Source organism: Heptranchias perlo, chromosome 7 (genome assembly GCF_035084215.1).
Source record: "Heptranchias perlo isolate sHepPer1 chromosome 7, sHepPer1.hap1, whole genome shotgun sequence".
In the NCBI taxonomy this organism is placed as follows: domain Eukaryota; kingdom Metazoa; phylum Chordata; class Chondrichthyes; order Hexanchiformes; family Hexanchidae; genus Heptranchias; species Heptranchias perlo.
This window is the reverse complement of record NC_090331.1, coordinates 19838219-19858726: the sequence shown is the minus strand read 5'-3', so window position 1 is coordinate 19858726 and position 20508 is coordinate 19838219. Positions and strand designations below refer to the sequence as shown.

The 20508-nt window shown below is 42.8% G+C and overlaps 1 protein-coding gene across 1 annotated transcript in view; it reads left to right on the top strand.

The window, feature by feature from the left end:
* The window catches only part of tnfaip6 (tumor necrosis factor, alpha-induced protein 6), a 39255-nt gene extending 22226 nt beyond the window's left edge, over positions 1-17029 (top strand). Inside the window, exons 3-6 of the mRNA XM_067986760.1 lie at positions 8443-8604; positions 9369-9597; positions 11184-11224; positions 16115-17029. Coding sequence (XP_067842861.1) covers positions 8443-8604; positions 9369-9597; positions 11184-11224; positions 16115-16245 — 563 coding nt within the window. The 3' untranslated portion in view covers positions 16246-17029. The remainder of the gene's footprint in view (positions 1-8442; positions 8605-9368; positions 9598-11183; positions 11225-16114) is intronic.
* The last annotated feature ends 3479 nt before the right edge of the window (positions 17030-20508 follow it).

Below are 20508 nucleotides of genomic sequence, written 5' to 3'. Positions count from 1 at the left end.
AGAAAGGTAGGGCAACTAAAGCCAGAGCTCCCTGTGTGACAAAAGAGATAGTGAGTAAGATGAAATGGAAAAAAGGGGCGTATGACAGATGTCAGGTTGCTAACACAAGTGAAAATCAGCCAGAATATAGAAAGTTCAGAGGGAAAATGAAAAAGGAAATAAGAGGAGCAAAGAGAGAGCATGAGAATAGACTGATGGCCAACATAAAAGGGAATCCAAAAGACTTCTACATGCATGTTAACAGTAAACGGGTAGCAAGAGGAGGGGTGGGGCTGAATAGGGAACATAAAGTAGATCTACTCATGGAGGCAGAGGAGGTGGCTGAAGTACTAAATGAGTACTTTGCATCTGTATTTACCAAGGAAGAAGATGCTGCCACAGTCTCAGTAAAGGAAGATATAATTGAGATTATTGGATGGGCTAAAATTTGATAAAGAGGAGGTACTAGAAAAGATAGCTGTACTTAAAGTAGATAAGTCACCCGGTCCGGATGGGATGCATCCTAGGTTGCTGAGGGAATTAAGGGTGGAAATTGCGGAGGTACTGGCCACAATCTTCCAAACATCCGTAGATACGGGGGTGGTGCCAGAGGACTGTAGAATTGCAAATGTTCCACCCTTGTTCAAAAAAGGGTGTAAGGATAAACCCAACAACTATAGGCAAGTCAGTTTAATATCAATGATGAGAAAACTTTTAGAAACGATATCCAGGACAGAATTAACAGTTACTTGGACGAGGGTGGATTGATTAGGGAAAGCCAGCATGGATTTGTTAAAGGCAAATCGTGTTTAACTAACCTGATAGAGTTTTTTGATGAGGTAACAGAGAGGGTAGATGAGGGCACTGAAGTTGATGTGGTGTATATGGACGTTCAAAAGGCATTTCATAAAGTGCCGCACGGTAGGCTTATCATCAAGATTGCGGCCCATGGAATAAAGGGGGCAGTAGCAACATGGATACAGAATTGGCTAAGGGACAAGAAACAGAGAGTAGTGGTGAACGGTTGTTTTTCGGACTGGAGGGAGATGTACAGTGGTGTTCCCCAGGAGTAGGTGCTGGGACCACTGTTTTTCTTGATATATATTATTGACTTGAACTTGGGTGTACAGGGCACAATTTCAAAATTTGCAGATGACACAAAACTTGGAAGGGTAGTAAACAGTGTGGAGGATAGTGATAGACTTCAAGAGGATATAGACAGGCTGGTGGCATGGATGGACGCGTGGCAGATGAAATTTAATGTAGAAAAATGCGAGGTGATACATTTCGGTAGGAAGAACGAGGAGAGGCAATATAAAATAGAGGGCACAATGCTAAAAGGGGTAAAGGAACAGAGAGATCTGGGGGTATATGCGCACAAATCATTGAAGGTGGCAGGTCAGGTTGAGAAAGTGGTTCAAAAAGCATTCAGGATCCTGGGCTTTATAATTAGAGGCATGGAGTACAAAAGTATGGAAGTCATGATGAAGCTTTATTACACACTGGTTCAGCCACAACTGGAGTATTGTGTCCAGTTCTGGGCACTGCACTTCAGGAAAGATGTGAAGGCCTTAGAAAGGGTGCAGAAGAGATTTACTAGAATGATTCCAGGGATTAGGGACTTTAGTTACGTGGATAAACTGGAGAAGCTGGGGTTGTTCTCCTTGGAACAGAGAGTGTTGCGGAGATATTTGATAGAGGTATTCAAAATCATGAAGGGTCTAGACACAGTAGATAGAGAGAAACTGTTCCGATTGGCAGAAGGGTCAAGGGCCAGAGGACATAGCTTTAAGTTGATTGGCAAAAGAACCAAAGGTGACATGAGGAGAAACTTTTTTACACAGCGAGTGGTTAGGATCTGGAATGCACTGCCCGAGGGGGTGGTGGAGGCAGATTCAATCATGGCCTTCAAAAGGGCACTGGATAAGTACTTGAAAGGAAAAAATTTGCAGGGCTACGGGGACTAGCTGGATTGCTCTTGCATACAGCCGGCATGGACTCGATGGGCTGAATGGTCTCCTTCCCTGCTGTAACCTTTCTATGATTCTATAAACACATGAGGGAGATAGGAATAGAAGGACATGCTGATAGTGTTAGATGAAGTGGGGAGGGAGGAGGCTCGTTTGGAGCATAAACACCAGTATGGACCTGTTGGGTCGAATGGCCTGTTTCTGTGCTGTATATTCTATGTAATCAGCTCTGTACTTCTACTTACAACCCTCAATTCTATAGCTAACCAGATAGTAATAGTGTAAAGGCCAAAGAGGGGGAGGAATTTCTGAAGTGTTCAAGCGAACTTTCTTGATCAGTATGTTTCCAGCTCAATGAGGAAGGAGGATCTAGTTCTGGGGAATGAGGTGGGTCAAGTGGAGCAAGTGTCAGTGGGGGAACATTTAGGGAACAGTGATCATAGTATTACAAGGTATAGATTAATTATGAAAAAGGACAAGAAGTAATCGAGAGTAAAAATACTTAATTGGAGGAGGGCCAATTTCAGTGGGTTGAGAATGGATCTGGCCCGGGTAAATTGGAATCAAAGATTGGCAGGCAAAACTGTAATCGAATAATGGGCGGCATTTAAAGAGGAGATGGTTTGGGTACAGTCTAGGCACTTTCCCGTGAGGTGGAAAGGTAGGACAACCAAAGCCAGAGCTCACTGGATGACGAAAGAGATAAAGAATATGATGAAGCAGAAAATGGGGGCGTATGACAGATGTCAGGTTGATAATACAGGTGAGAACCAGGCTGAATATAGAAAGTACAGAGGAGAAGTGAAAAAGGAAATAAGAGGGGCAAAGGGAGAGTATGAGAATAGACTGGCAGGTAACATACAAGAGAATCCAAAAGTCTTCTATAGGCATTTAAATAGTAAACGGGTAGTAAGAGGAGGGGTGGAGTCGATTAGGGGCCAAAAAGAAGATCTACGCATGGAGGCAGAGAGCATGACTGAGGTACTAAATGAGTACTTTGCACCTGTCTTTACCAAGGATGAAGATGTTGCCAAAGTCACCATAAAAGAGGAGGTAGTTGAGATACTGGATGGGCTAAAAATTGATGAACAGAAGGTATTGAAAAGCTGGCTGTACTTAAAGTAGATAAGTCACCAGGTCTGGATGGGATGCATCCTAGGTTGCTGAGGGAAGTAAGGATGGAAATTGCAGAGGTGCTGGCCATAATCTTCCAATCCTTCTTGGATACGAGGGTGGTGCCAGAGGACTGGAGAATTGAAAATGTTACACCCTTGTTCAAAAAAGGGTGCAAGGATAAACCTGGCAACTATAGACCAGTCAGTTTAACCTCAGTGGTGGGGAAGCTTTTAGAAATGATAAACCGGGACAACATTAATAGTCACTTGGACAAGTGTGGATTAAAAAAGGAAAGCCAGCACAGATTTGTTAAAGATAAATTGATAGAGTTTTTTGATGAGGTAACAGAGAGGGTTGATGAGGCAATGCAGTTGATGTGGTGTATATGGATTTTCAAAAGGCGTTTGATAAAGTGCCGCATGATAGGCTTGTCATTAAAATTGAAGCCCATGGAATAAAAGGGACAGTGGCAGCATGGATACGAAATTGGATAAGTGACAGGAAACAGAGAGTAGTGGTGAACGGTTGTTTTTCAGACTGGAGGAAGTTATACAGTGGTGTTCCCCAGGGGTTGGTATGAGGACCACTGCTTTTCTTGATATATATTAATGACTTGGATGTACAGGGCACAATTTCAAAATTTGCAGATGACACAAAACTTGGAAGTGTAGTAAACAGTGAGGAGGATAGTAATAGACTTCAAGAGGACATAGGCAGGCTGATGGAATGGGCGGACACATGGCAGATGAAATTTAACGTAGAGAATTGCCAAGTGATACATTTTGGCAGGAAGAAAGGAAGAACAAGGAGGCAATATAAGCTAAAGGGCGCAATTCTAAAAGGGGTACAGGAACCGAGAGATCTGGGGGTATATGTACACAAATCGTTGAAGGTGGCAGGGCAGGTTTAGAAAGCTATTCTATTTTAAATAGAGGCATAGAGTACAAAAGCAAAGAAGTTATGTTGAACCTTTATAAAACACTGGTTTGGCCACAACTGGAGTACTGTGTCCAATTCTGAGCACCGCACTTTAGGAAGGATGTGAAGCCCTTAGAGAGGGTGCAGAAAAGATTTACTAAAATGGTTCCAGGGATGAGGGACAGAGAAGGTTAAGAAGAGATTTGATAGGAGTGTTCAAAATCATGAAAGGTTTAGAAAAATAAATAAAGAGAAACTGTTCCCATTGGCGGAAGGGTCGAAAACCAGAGGAAACAGATTTAAGGTGATTGGCCAAAGAATGCAAAAGGCGACATAAGGGGAAACTTTTTTACGCAGTGAGTAGTTATGATCTGGAATGCGATGCTTGAAAGGTTGGTGGAAGCAGACTCAATCGAGGCTTTCAAAAAGGAATTGGATAAATACTTGAAGGGAAAAAAATTGCAGGGCTACGGGGAAAGAGCGGGGGGATGGGACTAACTCGATTGCTCTTACAAAGAGCTGACGGGGCTCGATGGGCTGAATGCCCTTCTTCTGTGTTGAAACAGTTCTATGATTCTAACTGATGCCCCTTGGGATTTGGCTCTTCACCATAGTGAACAGTTTGTCTGGATCAACTTTGCCAGTTTAAGTTCCTTATCATACAGCACAGAAGGAGGCCATTCGGCCCATTGTACCTGTGCCAGCTCTTTGAAAGACCATCCTTTCTAGAGTCAAGTACCCAGAACAGCACACTACTCCAAATGGAGTCTGACCGCATCTTATACATCAACAAAACAAGGAGTTAAAGGACTGTTTTGTACAAAACTGTAACCTTTGCATTTTTTCCATTTTTTTAAGTAATAAATTTAAATACATACATTTTCTATACTTTTTAAACTTGTCATTACTGCAGATTATGTAGGATATAAATGTCATTGGCGGTAAGCAGAGACCAAAATACAAAATCAAATGACACTTTTCTGCTTTGGGAGAATAAGATGGAAATTACATTTTGGGAAAGAGGAATTAATTCTGTTGACTCTATGTTGCCTTTAATTACTATGATATAACTTTTTCAAAGTTTAATAGAACCCTCCTCAAATAGCTAATCTGATTTTATTAAAACCTTTAATCTACTGTTGCGAGCAAAACTCGCAAATGTTATGTTTTGACCACAGTATCTCAATTTAAGCAACTGTGCTTTATAAAGAATAGATTGACGTTGGCATTTTGTGCTTTTTTTTACAATGGGAGAGATTCCAAATTCCAATTTCCCATCAAGTTTCTGATGGAAACATGCACTCTGTCACCAGAAGTTGGATTATTAGAGTCGTTGCTTTAAAGCACAGGAAACCAGAGCATGGAATGGAAAACAGAGGTAAAATATTAACCCAGAAAGTGTGACCATGGCCCTGATATTTACTCAGAGCCAGGAAGAGAGCGGGGAGGGAGGAGGATATTTGGACATAAACCCAGAAGTAAGGGTTTCCCGCATGTCCTGCTGAATTTAATTTTTTTCAAGCGCTTTCCCGCCCGACAGCCAGACAGATTGACAGGCTAACTGTCAGGCTGGAAAGCAGCCGGGGAGCAGATGTCAGGTAAGTCTGACATCGCCGAGGGGGGGGGGGGGGGGTGCAAACGGACATCGCGGGGGGGGGGGGCAAACGGACATCGCGGGGGGGGGGGCAAACGGACATCGCGGGGGGGGGCAAACGGACATCGCGGGGGGGGCAAACGGACATCGCGGGGGGGGCAAACGGACATCGCGGGGGGGGCAAACGGACATCGCGGGGGGGGCAAACGGACATCGCGGGGGGGGCAAACGGACATCGCGGGGGGGGCAAACGGACATCGCGGGGGGGCAAACGGACATCGCGGGGGGGGCAAACGGACATCGCGGGGGGGCAATTGCAGGATGGGATTCGGACATCATGGCGGGGTTTTGGGGTGAATCGGACTTTGTGGGGGAGGGGGTCAGCCGAACGCATGGATAGAAGCTCGGTGGGCTGGCGGGTGGGGGAGGAGGGGCGGCGGCGGCGGAAGCACTTCTGCTCCTCCTGGCCCACAAACAGAGGAATAAAGGCACTTACCTCATGGATCTGGCCTTTCTCGCCTCCTTTCATCTGCTGGGATTCCTGCGGCCCTGGAATCCCGGCCTCCATGCAGTAAAAATAAAAACTGAGTCAAAATGGAGGCACACAGCCTCCTTAAAAGATTTTAGTGACTGACCCATCTTCTGGGAGCGGGTCAGTCGCCCGCATCCCGACCCAGCTCCCTTAAAACCAGGGTTGGGTTTGAGAATTTTAAAATTTTTACCTTCCCACCCGACCCCAACCCACCTGTCCTTGAGGATTAAAATTCTCCCCGTGTATCAAAAAGCTGCCACTGAATTATTTCCAAATAACCAACTGTAGGTTATTACTCAATAAACTGGCAAAGATTATGATTGCCAATCCTTCAGTATGGATGTTCTGCATCAATTTTATGGATGTTCTTGATATTGATGACTGATGCTGTACAGAGTTGACGAATGATAGCCACACTGACATTGACAGCCAAGACGGTCCATAGAATTGATGCGTAACACTGCCATCAGCAAACAGAATATCAAAACCGGAGTAAAACTGTGTCCACGATCTCCAGAGTAGATATTAAAAGCAAAACTATCAGTCTGGAGTGTTTTAAAAGGTTGTAATTTCACCTCAAGGTTCAGATTATGGTTAGCAAGTAGTCAGGCTTAGGCATCACAGCTCATGAGACCACCTGAACTCCTTGGCTGAGGTTGCTCCTTCTAATCGCTGGTATCCATACTTCCAGTATAGCGCAACCGAAAAGTTCTGATGTGTTATAGTCATGTGGAATAGTGCTATCAGAGCAGTATATTTTTCACCCTTTGCAAGCAAATGTTAGCAAAAAAAGTCACACGACTAACCAAGCTTCCTCACTTTCTACTCGTGCTGACTTTTTTTTTGCTAGCATTAACGATCAGAAGAAACTTTATTCCTGAGTTCTTGGGTTCACTACAATGCCTAGAAAACACCCCAAGTCATCCTTTATTTTAAAGGATACAATTTCAAGTTTCAAAAGTAGAAGAGCCGACAAGGAAGTGGGACTGTGTCCCCACAGGAAAGCAAGACATGGCTTTAGTAAAAAAAAAGTACAGAAATTCACATGCCTGCGATCCCAGCACTTATGCCAGAATTGCACCCATCAGGAAGCTCTGTCGCTAGTGCCTGAAAATGGTACCATGGTACAATGAGCAAAAAGTTTACTAGTCGATCTCCCATGCTGTTGCATACGGTAATTTGGAGAATATAGTTCTTACCTGTCCCTGTGGTGTTTGTGTTTGTTTCTTTTTCTCAACTCTACTTCTGACAGTCTTTCTCTTTTCTTCTGCTTCTCTTTCCTTAACTCTTTTTGTCCTCTCTTTATCCTTTTCTTGTTCTCTTTCTGTCTTTTCTTTTGGTTGGGAGATGGTAGGTGGCATGGAATGGCATGATGGAAAAAGAAACCACCAATGGCTACAAGGCTGCATTAGGGTGGGTCTACTTGGAAAATGTGACCAAAGTGGCTCCCTTCTCACCCCATCGCTCTCATCATGTCCCCTACCCCTTCACCTTCCTACTACTGCTCTCCTTCCTAGCACCTCCACACTCCCATCACTACTTCTATCATTTTCCCCTTTGAACAACCAGCTCTGCCCGTGTCCTCCCTTCCACCTTGCTCTGCTGTCATGCACCTCACCCTTATGCCTCCATCTAAATCCCTCCTCCCAAAGATGGGTATTGAGAGGGCTCCTCGACCTCAACCAGTTTCCTTCCTACACTCCCTTCCTATTTGTTTAACTCAGAGAAGTATCATTTGCTTTAAAATTTCAATTTTGTTTAAAGAAATCAAATTAGAATGAGGAAAGAAACTATTGGGGGAAATTTTGACTATGCAATAGTGTAATATGGGTTATAGCAAATCAGCAGCCCGTTTTATATTTCTCCCAATTTTTATTTCCATTGAAGTCAATTTAAGTTATCGCCTATTATTACAAAACAGTATGTCCTCTGACTTACCATGAGCCTGAGTCGAACGCTTGAAGCATGAACAGGAAGCATTCGGAGTCGTACCTTAGCGGATCTCCTATTTGTTACTTTGTTAGTTTGGATGAAATGTTGCTTTCTAAGGACAATCTATGGCATGTAATGCAGAATGTATTCATCGGTTGCTAAGGTGAAGCCATCACACTTTATTGATTGGCTCAAAGTAAAATGGCAGCAAATCTGAACTGAAGATGCAGGGCACATATAAATCAAAAATGAAGAAAGTGACTAGAAAAGTGCCACTGAGAAACTACTAAGGACTTATGAAATCAACTAATCCTGAACAACCAATCAGGAGGCCTGCTTTAAACAGATGTTCAAGACACCTACACTGGTCAGGTTAACTTTGCTGTTTATTATATATGCAGGGCTTCACGTGTGTGCAGCTGGATGGCTTGCTAGAGGAAAAGTCGGGTATCCAATTGTAAAAGCCGGAGTCAACTGTGGACATGGAAAAACTGGCATCATTGATTATGGATATCGAGTTAATAAAACGGAACGATGGGATGCTTACTGCTACAATCCGCATGGTTTGTTCAATAGAGCTATGTTACATTTTATTTCCTCAATTTTGGAAGCTATTCAGTTACATAATTATAAATGCCAGACACATAAGTTAACTATGACAGCACAACTACATAAACTATAATCGTATTAACCATTATGCATTATTGAGGAGTACTACATTTATAAACAGGCTTAATTTATAAACAGGCTTAACAACATTAGTAACAGTGGAAAATTGTGAATTTTTTTCTACTTTAATTTAAAGTGAACATCATGGTTGGACCAGTAGTTACAATGCTAGGAAGTGACATGTCCACTAGGAATTCAAAAGTCAGTCCTCAGTTTAAGTTACATCGTACCTCCCTTATAGGCTAAGTTTGTCCAATCTCAGCTGAAACATCAATGGGAGTGAGGAAAACCGTTTATTTCACTGCTTTCACTGTCTCGAGTGAGACTGGAGGGAGATTTGGAGGTCCCTTCGTTAGTTGTGGCTCCTACCAGGGCAGCCACAAAACAACAAAATGCTTCTGCTTAAGGCCAACTAAGAAACACAGCAATGTTTGTGGCCTAGACTATCCTAACCTCTTAACAAAGATGGATGTGGTTGGATGTAGTAATACTGCTCTACAGTGGGAGGGAAAGGTTTGGATAGATATCTCAGGGTGAATAAATAAAGACGGAATATTGCTCCTAGCTTTTTTTTTTCCTGTGTATAACTTCCAAACAAAGCTTCTTTTTCAAGTTTATACAAAGTATAATTCCTTTGTTTGTATTTTCCACTCCTCAGCAAAACAATGTGGTGGTGTTCTAACAGATCCAGAGCGCATTATCAATTCCCCAGACTACCCAAATGAGTATGAGCATCAACAGATCTGTTACTGGCACATTCGACTAAAGTACAAGCAGCGCATCTATTTGCGGTTTCTGGAATTTGATGTAGAAGATGATCCATCCTGCTTGTCTGACTACCTTGAAGTTTATGACAGTTATGATGACTTGCTAGGCTTTGTTGGCAGGTAAATATTTATTGCTACAATGGAATAATAGACTGACAGAACTGTATTATGGTAATGCAGTGAGTTTAGGTAAATGTCAGACCTTCCCAGTTTCACACCTTTTTTTCCCCCTAAATGAGATTGTCCCTTAATTTTCTTCTTGCTCGATTATACAGTTTATGCTCCTTTAATCTTTCCTCATAAAAAATCGGGCGGAGTGTAAAATGGGATGCCGATTCACTATTGCTTGTTTTGTGCTACTGACAAAGGACAGAGAAAACTTTTTTACTCAGGTGGTTAGGCTATGGAAAACACGACCAGAGTTAGTGATTGAAGCAGAGACCATGTCAACATTTAAGAATAGGCTAGATAGATGATTGAAGGAAAGGGGAATAAAGGGATATGGGAGCAGGTTGGACACATGGAATTAGGACTACCGCTCGTATGGAAGGTAACCACCAATGCGGACTGGTTGGGCTGAACGTCTGATTCTGTATTGTAATTTATCCACTTTTCATATGGATTTCCCTATCCTGAAAGTTTAGGTCCATATTCTGAACTGAAATCAAAGCATAACACCAAGGCATAGATATTCGTCAAGATGTCCAGAGTCTTGTCCAGGGCATGTTTGTGGAGTGAATGGAATATCTAGAAAAGATTCCCCTCCCATTTTTGCCTTTGCCTTCCTCCACTACATATGTAGCATAAATCGATTGACAGTCTTCTTTTATATGGACCAAGCATAGCTCAAACACCTTGGTAGCCTGTTCTGAAAGAGGTGCTGGACAACAATGTAAACAGGCTGGTAGATTATATCAACAGCAAGTTGCTAAATGATCATCAGAAAAGGGAGCCAAAGGACAACACTCAGCTCTTTCACCCCATCACAAGTTATGGTAAAGCAAAACATGTATAACAATCAATCCCATTCACAATCCCACGTCGTGATATCCACTTTACAGCTGGTTACTCAGCACAGATTCCACAATGTGAGTAACCAGCTGATATTTCAAATGTAATTGGTGGTGTATATCTCAGTCATGAATAACATGTAGCTGCACTGAGCTCTTGTTCTTTCATAATTACTGTACCTATATCTAATGTTACAGCAGTTCTTTTCTCTATTGGTTTTTGTTTATGTTCTTCCACCATAGACCATTCTGGGAATCTCACTATGGCAAAGAGATGTACCCACAGTGTGTAACACCTTCGAAGTGGCACACAGAGTTGGTTTAATAAGAAATCTGCTCTTCTATAATTCGGGTTAAAGTACACTTCTGGGACAATGTGAAGAGAGAGCTGTACCATAAATCTATCTGCGCCAAGTCTAACCAGGGAATGCAAAAAATGTTCAACTCATCAGGATTACCATCCTGGAATTTCATATACAAAATTTATTTGTCTCCCAAAACAAAAACACTTAGATGCATATCAGTAACTGTAATGCAGTGGCTGCATTCCACACTAGTAAATATGGTTGAGTTGAAAATGAGTCTGATTATTTTGCAAATCTTAAATCCAATGTTCAGTTTCAAACTTCAATATTTACTGGTGAATCTTCTATGTCTAATGTTCAATTTCAAACTTCATATTTTGTGTGTTTTCAGATTTTGTGGAAATAAATTACCAAATGACATCATTAGCACAGGTAACTATGCAACTTAACACAAACAATATGCTAGACTAGAAATAATTTTGGAGAAGTTCAGCAAGTCAGGCAGCATCTGTGAAGAAATAAACAGAGTTAACGTTTCGACTTCAACCTGAAACATTAACTCTGTTTTTTTCTCTACAGATGCTGCCTGACTTGCTGAGCTTCTCCAGCATTTTCTGTTTTGATTTCAGCATCTGCAATATTTTGCTTTAGAAATAATTTTGAACATGTTATAATTTTCTGAGCAATTTAATTTTCAATTTTTTTTTTAACACATCCTCCATTGAATTACAGTCAATGCTTAACTCTGTTGTGATAGCAGTATCTGAGCAATTACAAGTGCATATGGCTTCACTTTTGTTACAACCTATGGAGGCATTAGTCACTAAAAGCTATTCCAGTCCAATACAACGGCAGCAAACTGTTCACTTTAAACTTAACTGACTCATATAGATTGCTGCTGTGGTCAATGGACTACCTTTCATGTCAAAACAACCTCAAACCAATAATTCAGGTGCACGTAAGAAAATGATTGATCTCAAGAAGGTAATGATTTCTAATCCCTGGAACTACAACATGTCATGTTGGCAAAGGGAAAGTTGAAATGACATGGGGCTCAGTTCACAGCCCAATAAATTTCACACATCACAATCAGTCTGCTGCCAAACTTGAATAATAATGTGTTTCTTTATAACTGACAAAGTTGAGTCCAAGGCTTATCTAACAGTGGCCTCTAAATGTATATATATCATAACAGCACAGAAATTGTACCTCCCAACATTAGGGCCAACACATCTGTGCTGGAAAACTCTTCAACTGGAGCTATCAGCACCAAAAATCTACAATCATACTCCGCTGCTGGTAACAATGCCGGAGTGGGACTTCCTCAGTACTCAACTGACCCCATTGGTATTCCCAGGCTCAGGCAATTCCAATAAAGAGGGCAGGCAGCCATACTTGCATTGGCGCAGCTGCAGTGCCCGCTAGTAGGCAGGGGTAGAAATACTAGCATTGTCCAGCACTGGAGAAAAGTACCAGTAGGACTGGCAGAAGAAAGAAGACAAATCGCCACTTTTCCAGCAAAGGCCACTGTCCTTACAGCAGCCCTCTGCTTTGCGACCAGCTGCTGTAAGGAAACCAGTCTTTACAGTAGTCTTTGCCATTTGGACCACATAACATATAGCAGGCATGCCGAAAGTTAGGTTCACCAGATGCAGACGATGTCATCCAACCAGTCTCCACTCCCTTCTATGACATCAGTTTCAAAGGAGCCGCGCCCTTAGCTCCCTGCTTCCCACTCGGAAACCCCAGTGCACAAACAGCTCGGAGATACGGCATAACAGAGCCTTGCCCCGACTAGCCTCTCCTGCGCCAACAATGCCCCCTATAGGACTAGAGCTCCAAGGAAATTCAGGCCATCTAATCTAATCTTATTTCCCTCCCTTTTCCCTGCATCCATTTGTATTCTCCCTTTTCACATGTTTATTTGATTGCATTTTAAGCGCTGTTAAAGTCTGTATCAATATACAAATCCAACTGATCATGACCTGTTCTTATACCACACCCTTTTCACTCCTTTGTCAGATTCTTTTTTTATTCGTTCATGCGATGTGGGCGTCACTGGCAAGGCCAGCATTTATTGCCCATCCCTAATTGCCCTTGAGAAGGTGGTGGTGAGCCACCATTTGGTGCTGCAGTCCGTTTGGTGAAGGTTCTCCGACAGTGCTGTTAGGGAGTTCCAGGATTTTGACCCAGCGACGATGAAGGAACGGCGATATATTTCCAAGTCAGGATGGTGTGTGACTTGGAGGGGAACGTGCAGGTGGTGTTGTTCCCATGTTCCTGCTGCCCTTGTCCTTCTAGGTGGTAGAGGTCGCGGGTTTGGGAGGTGCTGTCGAAGAAGCCTTGGCGAGTTGCTGCAGTGCATCCTGTGGATGGTACACACTGCAGCCACAGTGCACTGGTAGTGAAGGGAGTGAATATTTAGGGTGGTGGATGGGGTGCCAATCAAGTGGGCTGCTTTGTCCTGGATGGTGTCAAGCTTCTTGAGTGTTGATGGAGCTGCACTCATCCAGGCAAGTGGAGAGTATTCCATCACACTCCTGACTTGTGCCTTGTAGATGGTGGAAAGGCTTTGGGAAGTCAGGAGATGAGTCACTCGCCGCAGAATACCCAGCCTCTGACCTGCTCTCGTAGCCACAGTATTTATGTGGCTGGTCCAGTTAAATTTCTGGTCAATGGTGACCCCCAGGATGTTGATGGTGGGGGATTCGGCAATGGTAATGCCGTTGAATGTCAAGGGGAGGTGGTTAGACTCTCTCTTGTTGGAGATGGCCATTGCCTGGCACTTGTCTGGCGCAAATGTTACTTGCCACTTATCAGCCCAAGCCTGGATGTTGTCCAGGTCTTGCTGCATGCGGACACAGACTGCTTTATTATCTGAGGGGTTGCGAATGGAACTGAACACTGTGCAATCATCAGCAAACATCCCCATTTCTGACCTTATGATGGAGGGAAGGTCATTGATGAAGCAGCTGAAGATGGTTGGGCCTAGGACACTGCCCTGAGGAACTCCTGCAGCAATGTCCTGGGGCTGAGATGATTGGCCTCCAACAGCCACTACCATCTTCCTTTGTGCTAGGTATGGCGCCAGCCACTGGAGAGTTTTCCCCGATTCCCATTGACTCCAATTTTACTAGGGCTCCTTGGTGCCACACTCGGTCAAATACTGCCTTGATGTCAAGGGCAGTCACTCTCACCTCACCTCTGGAATTCAGCTCTTTTGTCCATGTTAGGACCAAGCCTGTAATGAGGTCTGGAGCCGAGTGGTCCTGGCGGAACCCAAACTGAGCATCAGTGAGCAGGTTATTGGTGAGTAAGTGCCGCTTGATAGCACTGTTGATGACACCTTCCATCACTTTGCTGATGATTGGATTTGTCTTGCTTTTTGTGGACAGGACATACCTGGGCAATTTTCCACATTGTCAGGTAGATGCCAATGTTATAGCTGTACTGGAACAGTTTGGCTCGAGGTGAGGCTAGTTCTGGAGCACAAGTCTTCAGCACTACAGCCGGGATGTTGTCGGGGCCCATAGTCTTTGCTGTATCCAGTGCACTCAGCCGTTTCTTGATTTCTTGATATCACGTGGAGTGAATCGAATTGGCTGAAGACTGGCTTCTGTGATGGTTGGGATATCGGGAGGAGGCCAAGACGGATCATCCACTCGGCACTTTTGGCTGAAGATGGTTCCAAACGCTTCAGCCTTGTCTTTTGCACTCATGTGCTGGACTCCGCCATCATTGAGGATGGGGATGTTTACAGAGCCTCCTCCTCCCTTTAGTTGTTTAATTGTCCACCACCATTCATGACTGGATGTGGCAGGACAGCAGAGCTTTGATCTAATCCGTCGGTTGTGGAATCGCTTAGCTCTGCCTATAGAATGTTGCTTCCGCTGTTTAGCATGCACGTAGTCCTGTGTTGTAGCTTCACCAGGTTGGCACCTCATTTTTCGGTATGCCTGGTGTTGCTCTTGGCATGCTCTTCTACACTCCTCATTGAACCAGGGTTGATCCCCTGGCTTGTTGATAATGGTAGAGTGAGGCATATACCAGGCCATGAGATTATAGATTGTGCTGGAATACAATTCTACTGCTGCTGATGGCCCACAGCGCCTCATGGATGCCCAGCTTTGAGCTGCTAGATCTGTTCTGAATCTGTCCCATTTAGCACGGTGACAGTGCCACACAACACGTTGGATGGTGTCCTCAGTACAAAGTCAGGACTTCGTCTCTACAAGGACTGTGCGGTGGTCACTCCTACCAATACTGTCATGGACAGATGCATCTGCGACAGGTAGATTGGTGAGGACAAGGTCAAGTAGGTTTTTCCCTCATTTTGGTTCGCTCACCACCTACTGCAGGCCCAGTCTGGCAGCTATGTCCTTCAGCACTCGGCCAGCCCGGTCAGTAGTGGTGCTACCTAGCCACTCTTGGTGATGGACATTGAAGTCCCCCACCCAGAGTACATTCTGTGCCCTTGCTACCCTCAGTGCTTCCTCCAAGGGTGCTCAACATGGAGGAGGACAGATTCATCAGCTGAGGGAGGGCAGTAGGTGGTAATCAGCAGGAGGTTTCCTTGCCCATGTTTGACCTGATGCCATGAGATTTCATGGGGTCCGGAGTCAATGTTGAGGACTCCCAGGGCCACACCCTCCTGACTGTATATCACTGTACCGCCAACTCTGGTCGGTCTGTCCTGCCGGTGGGAGAGGACATACCCAGGGATGATGATGGAAGAATCTGGGACGTTGGCTGAAAGGTATGATTCTGTGAGTATGGCTATGTCAGGCTGTTGCTTGACTAGTCTGTGGGACAGCTCTCCCAATTTTGGCACAAGTCCCCAGATGTTAGTGAGGAGGACTTTTCAGGGTCGACGGGGCTTGGTTTGCCTTAGTTGTGTCCGGTGCCTAGTGGTCCGATGCCGGGTGGTCTATCCGGTTTTATTCTTATTATGACTTTTTTTAGCGAGATTGTACGACTGAGTGGCTTCTCAGAGGGCAATTAAGAATCAACCACAGTGCTGTGGGTCTGGAGTCACATATAGGCCCGACCGGGTAAGGATGGCAGGTATCTTGATTGAAGCCTTATATTTCTCCAGCTGTATTTAATACTATCCACTCAACAAGAAAAAACATTTTTCTATGGATGTTCAACATTTCCTACTCACTTATATGAGTTGTTGTTTTATTTTTGGTTCTGTTGCAAAAATAAAATGAATCGAGAGTTGTTATGATTAATTTAATGACAGGTTATGATTTACATTGAGGATTCAAAGATATTACAAGGTAAATAAAACTCACCAATTATGTTTTCCTTTTGTTATAGGCAATGTTATGACCTTGAAGTTCTTGTCAGATTCATCAGTTACAGCAAAAGGTTTCCAAATTATGTACAAGGCCATTAATCCACCTGCTCCTGCCTCAGCCGTCGAGACACAAAACACTACTAGTCGATGAAATCACACTGATCTTTCGGCATCCAAATCAAACTCACTGTTCAACGAATTCAGTTAATTTCTTCGTGAATGATCAAAGATAGGTTTGGGATCTCTTGTATCCAACAATTATACTTAGGATTTTGGAACAGATGCACCTGACACAAACTTGATTTGGATTTGGCTCTTCTGAATATGAACATTCCTTTTAATTCCAGCATGGTTTCTATACTCAAATGCAACATAATCCACAGAACAGAAGGGAATACTGGGTGTATGCCCAAGCTGTTACCTGGCTTGAGGAAACATAATATAGAATAGTTCAATGCACTTACGTCTGATATTTTATTACCATATTAAAGAAATCAGCCTACCTAATACAATAGATATCAATAAACAAGTGCTGTCATTCCCAACGTACCATTTAACATTTTACTCTTGAATGCAAGAAAAACAGAAGTATTAAGCTTTCTTTTAATGTATCCTTCTTGCTTTTACTAAATGTCATTATGAACGCTACCAGATGATGTTGAGTACTTCAATCATCCAATTAACTTTCCAATATATCTTACTATAAATGTGTCTAAGAGTTGTGTTTAGTACAGACAATATGCTTATATATAAATGGTTTGCGTGTTTTGCTTTTGAGAGGTGCACCATCAATAAAGTTATTCATGTAGAAACCTAACTCAATTACGGATTTCCCAATAAAGAAGATTCCAAAGAAAATTTCAAATAACCATTCTGTTCTGCTCATGCTGTAGCATTATTAGGTAAATAATAAAATTGTATCTGTCAAAATTGAATCTGACCAACAGGAAAATCTCAATTGTAACATTAAGCGACACTGTATTAATAGTATGCCAGAATTACATTATACGTACATGCAAACCGCCCAACATTTTGAGGGCCAGCTCGTCAGTGTTTGTTGACAAAAATCAGCATTGGATCCCACTATCCAGTGCATCAGCCAGCAGGCTCAGGCAAGAGTGGACAGGGTAAAAATGAATGGGAAGGGGAGAGGAAATGGAAGAAGCAGGGATAGCGAAGGATTGGGGGAAAGATGTACAAAATAGATAGGAGGCTGAGGGAGGCAGAATGGATGGTGAGGTGAGGCAAGGGAAAGATGAAGGGTGGAGAACAATAAAAGAATGGGGAATAGTTTGCATTGAAAAGGGATGGATGAGTGTGACAAAGGGTGGGGATGGATGACAGCGAAAGAGAGAGGGAATGATTGGTAATGAAGGGTAGAGGGAAGCAGGCAAAAGGGTAATGAGAGTGTCTTTAATGGGCCTACCCACTAACAGTGAAAGATTTCCAGGCAAGGGGTATATAAGAACAAAGCATTCCATTTGAGTATGCAGATGATGATGATGAAAATACACATGTGTATTACAGGCACGAAATTGCAGACAAATACAAATACATAAGTATAGAACCCACCTAGCTTGGCAAACTTCTTGAGTGTTTCTTTCTCATCTGAGATGCAGTTCTTCTGACTGAAGACATTAAGTTCACCTAATTTGCAACATCTTCCCATGCAGCTCTGATGGCACTTTGTTGAGGAGAGCCAAGAATGGCACGCCTCCATGCCTGCACATCTCTCAACATGACTTCCAGTGTTCTCTCATAGAATGGAGCAATCCTACCTGTACCTTGGGAATCAGCTTTGGTATCTATTGCTAATATTTTTCACTAAGCTGGCCTCCAAATTGAATCTTTTTCTGATCTACGGAAAATGCAAGGACAGCTTCAAGGTTCTATACCAGCACTCTTAAAACATTACTTCAAAAATTGATCCCCCGTTGCCCCTCCTAAGCCCCCCAACCCCTGCACTCTCAATGCACCATGCAAATGCTAAAAGCTCAGCGCTAATGAAAGGACCTCACGAAATCCAGAGAAGTCCCCTCAGTGGCCCCTAGGTGCAAACTGTGCTAAGTGCCCCTGCAATGGAAGAGCACAGGAGTGCAATCTTGGACCCTTAGTGCTTTATAAGGATACCAGATATTGTTCTCTTTCTTCCATGTTTTACACTGCTGTCAGAATTTCACTGTAATGGTAAACACCGTAGACAGACCATAATAGCTCAGGCATAATATTTGTATTTACAAAAAAGTAAAATCATACAGAAGCCAAAATAGATCAGATTATTAGAAAGCAAAATATTACTTAACTTTTACAAGGTACCTTAACTGGTTTTCTGAGTTCAATATAACAAGCATGTCCAAGTCCAATAAAACAAGTATTTCAGAGAATTGACTGTCCTTTTGTTTACAGAGTTCTTTAACCAAGGTTATATATCTGACATGAGCTTTTAGTTCCACTCACCGCTGCAATGGATAAATCATGTGAATTTAACCAATCACTGGTAGCTGTTATATTAACTCCCAGATTCAGGCAGCTTCTGGCTAAATAACCATAATTAAAATTAGAACAAAGACACAATAGTAGCATACCATATGAATGGTCAGTTGGTACTAAAGATATGAAGAATAAAAAGATGGTGAATACTAAAAGTACAAAAATATCTGAATGTACATACATGAAAATTCATAATGGGCCAATTGCCCTTTGTAAGGATAAATTATGAAGAAATATTGGGAGGAATTTTAACTTTGCATGGTGGTGTAAAATGGTCAATATCAAATTGGCTGCCCATTGTACACCCTGCCTGATTTTCCTTTCCATTGAAGTCAGTGGAAGGAAAAATCGGATGAGTTGTATAACACAATTATTAGAGTACCACACGGGAGACTATTGGAAAAGATTAAGGAGTATGAAAGTAGGGGAAGGCAGCAAGTTGGATTAAAATCTGGTTAGAAGGGAGGAAGCAGAGAGTAGAAGGTAAGGGCGATTTCTCAGATTGGTTGGAAGTGAATAATGGTGTCCCATAGGATTCTGTTGTGGGACTGCTTCAGTTCACTATTGTAAACAATTTTACAACACCAAGTTATAGTCCAACAAATTTATTTTAAATTCCACAAGCTTTCGCAGGCTTCCTCCTTCGTCACAATTGTTTACAATTGTCAACCCCAGTCCATCACCGGCATCTCCACATCATCAGTTCACTATGTACATCAATGATTTGGATAAGGGGGTGAAGGAAGCGGTGTCCAAATTTACAGACGATACTAAACTAGGAGGCATTGAAAATAATTCTGAGGGTCAAAGGAAGATGCAAGGGGCTATTGACAAGATGATGGACTGGTCAAAAAATTGGTAGATGGAATTCAATGTCACTAAATGTGAGAATTTAATGTTAGCAAATGTGAGGTGGTACATTTTGTTTTTTAAAAAAGTAACAACTATACTTTGCTGGGTGATGTGGAAGAGCAGATGGATTTGGAGGTTTTGGTGCACAAGACAAAAACAGCAACATCTAAATTGGATAAAGCCATAGAAGTGCTAATGGAATACTTGGTTTTATGACAATAGGTGTAGAATATAAAAGTTGAAATGTAATTGTGTATCTACACAAAACCTGACTAAAACCACAGTTGAAAATACTATGCGCAGTTTTGGACTCTACGCTGTAGGAAGGATATGGAGGCAATAAAGAGGACACTGCATTCAGTTCTATGCTGCCTGATATGAGGCAATACAAAGAAAGTCTTGACAAATACGGTCTGGCTTTGTTAGACTAGAGGGTACTAAGGGTGGTTTGCTAGAGGTCTAGTTAGATCTTTCACTAACAGGTGTACCATTTTGATCCCAGATACCCCACTTGTCTTGCTTTCCTAAGGGGGGAAATCGTCAGTAGTTCGTCATTCGACAAGTCGCATGCACAGGTTCGAGTCCTCCCTAAACAAGCAGGAAGAACGAGTAAGAAAGAGAGGGGACAACTCACGATGGTGGTGCAAGGATTCTTAGAAGGTAACTTATTACACACCTACAAGGACAAAATTGGGTCATAAAGGGGGAAACTTTCTTTTCTTCCCCATCTCCGAGAAGTAAGTAACCCCTCTAACATCATATAACAACATAGAAATAAAACAAATACCCCGTGAGGAAGAGGAGCAACAACTACCTTGCTTAACCCCCCGCCTTGGCGCATGCGCGCTGATAAACGTTCAACTTTCAGAGGGTTTGCATTTCTACCTCTTAGTTTGATTTTCTCTTTCTGACTACGTAATTAACCTAATCTTTAACGCTTTAAACCACGTTTATGTATATAGATATATATGTATATATATTTTAAAATCCTATATGTGTGTGTGTGGGGGGGGTTGGGGCAGGGGGCTGGTTGCTGGGGTGAAAGGTCGTTACCCAGGCTGCTCGGCCCTTT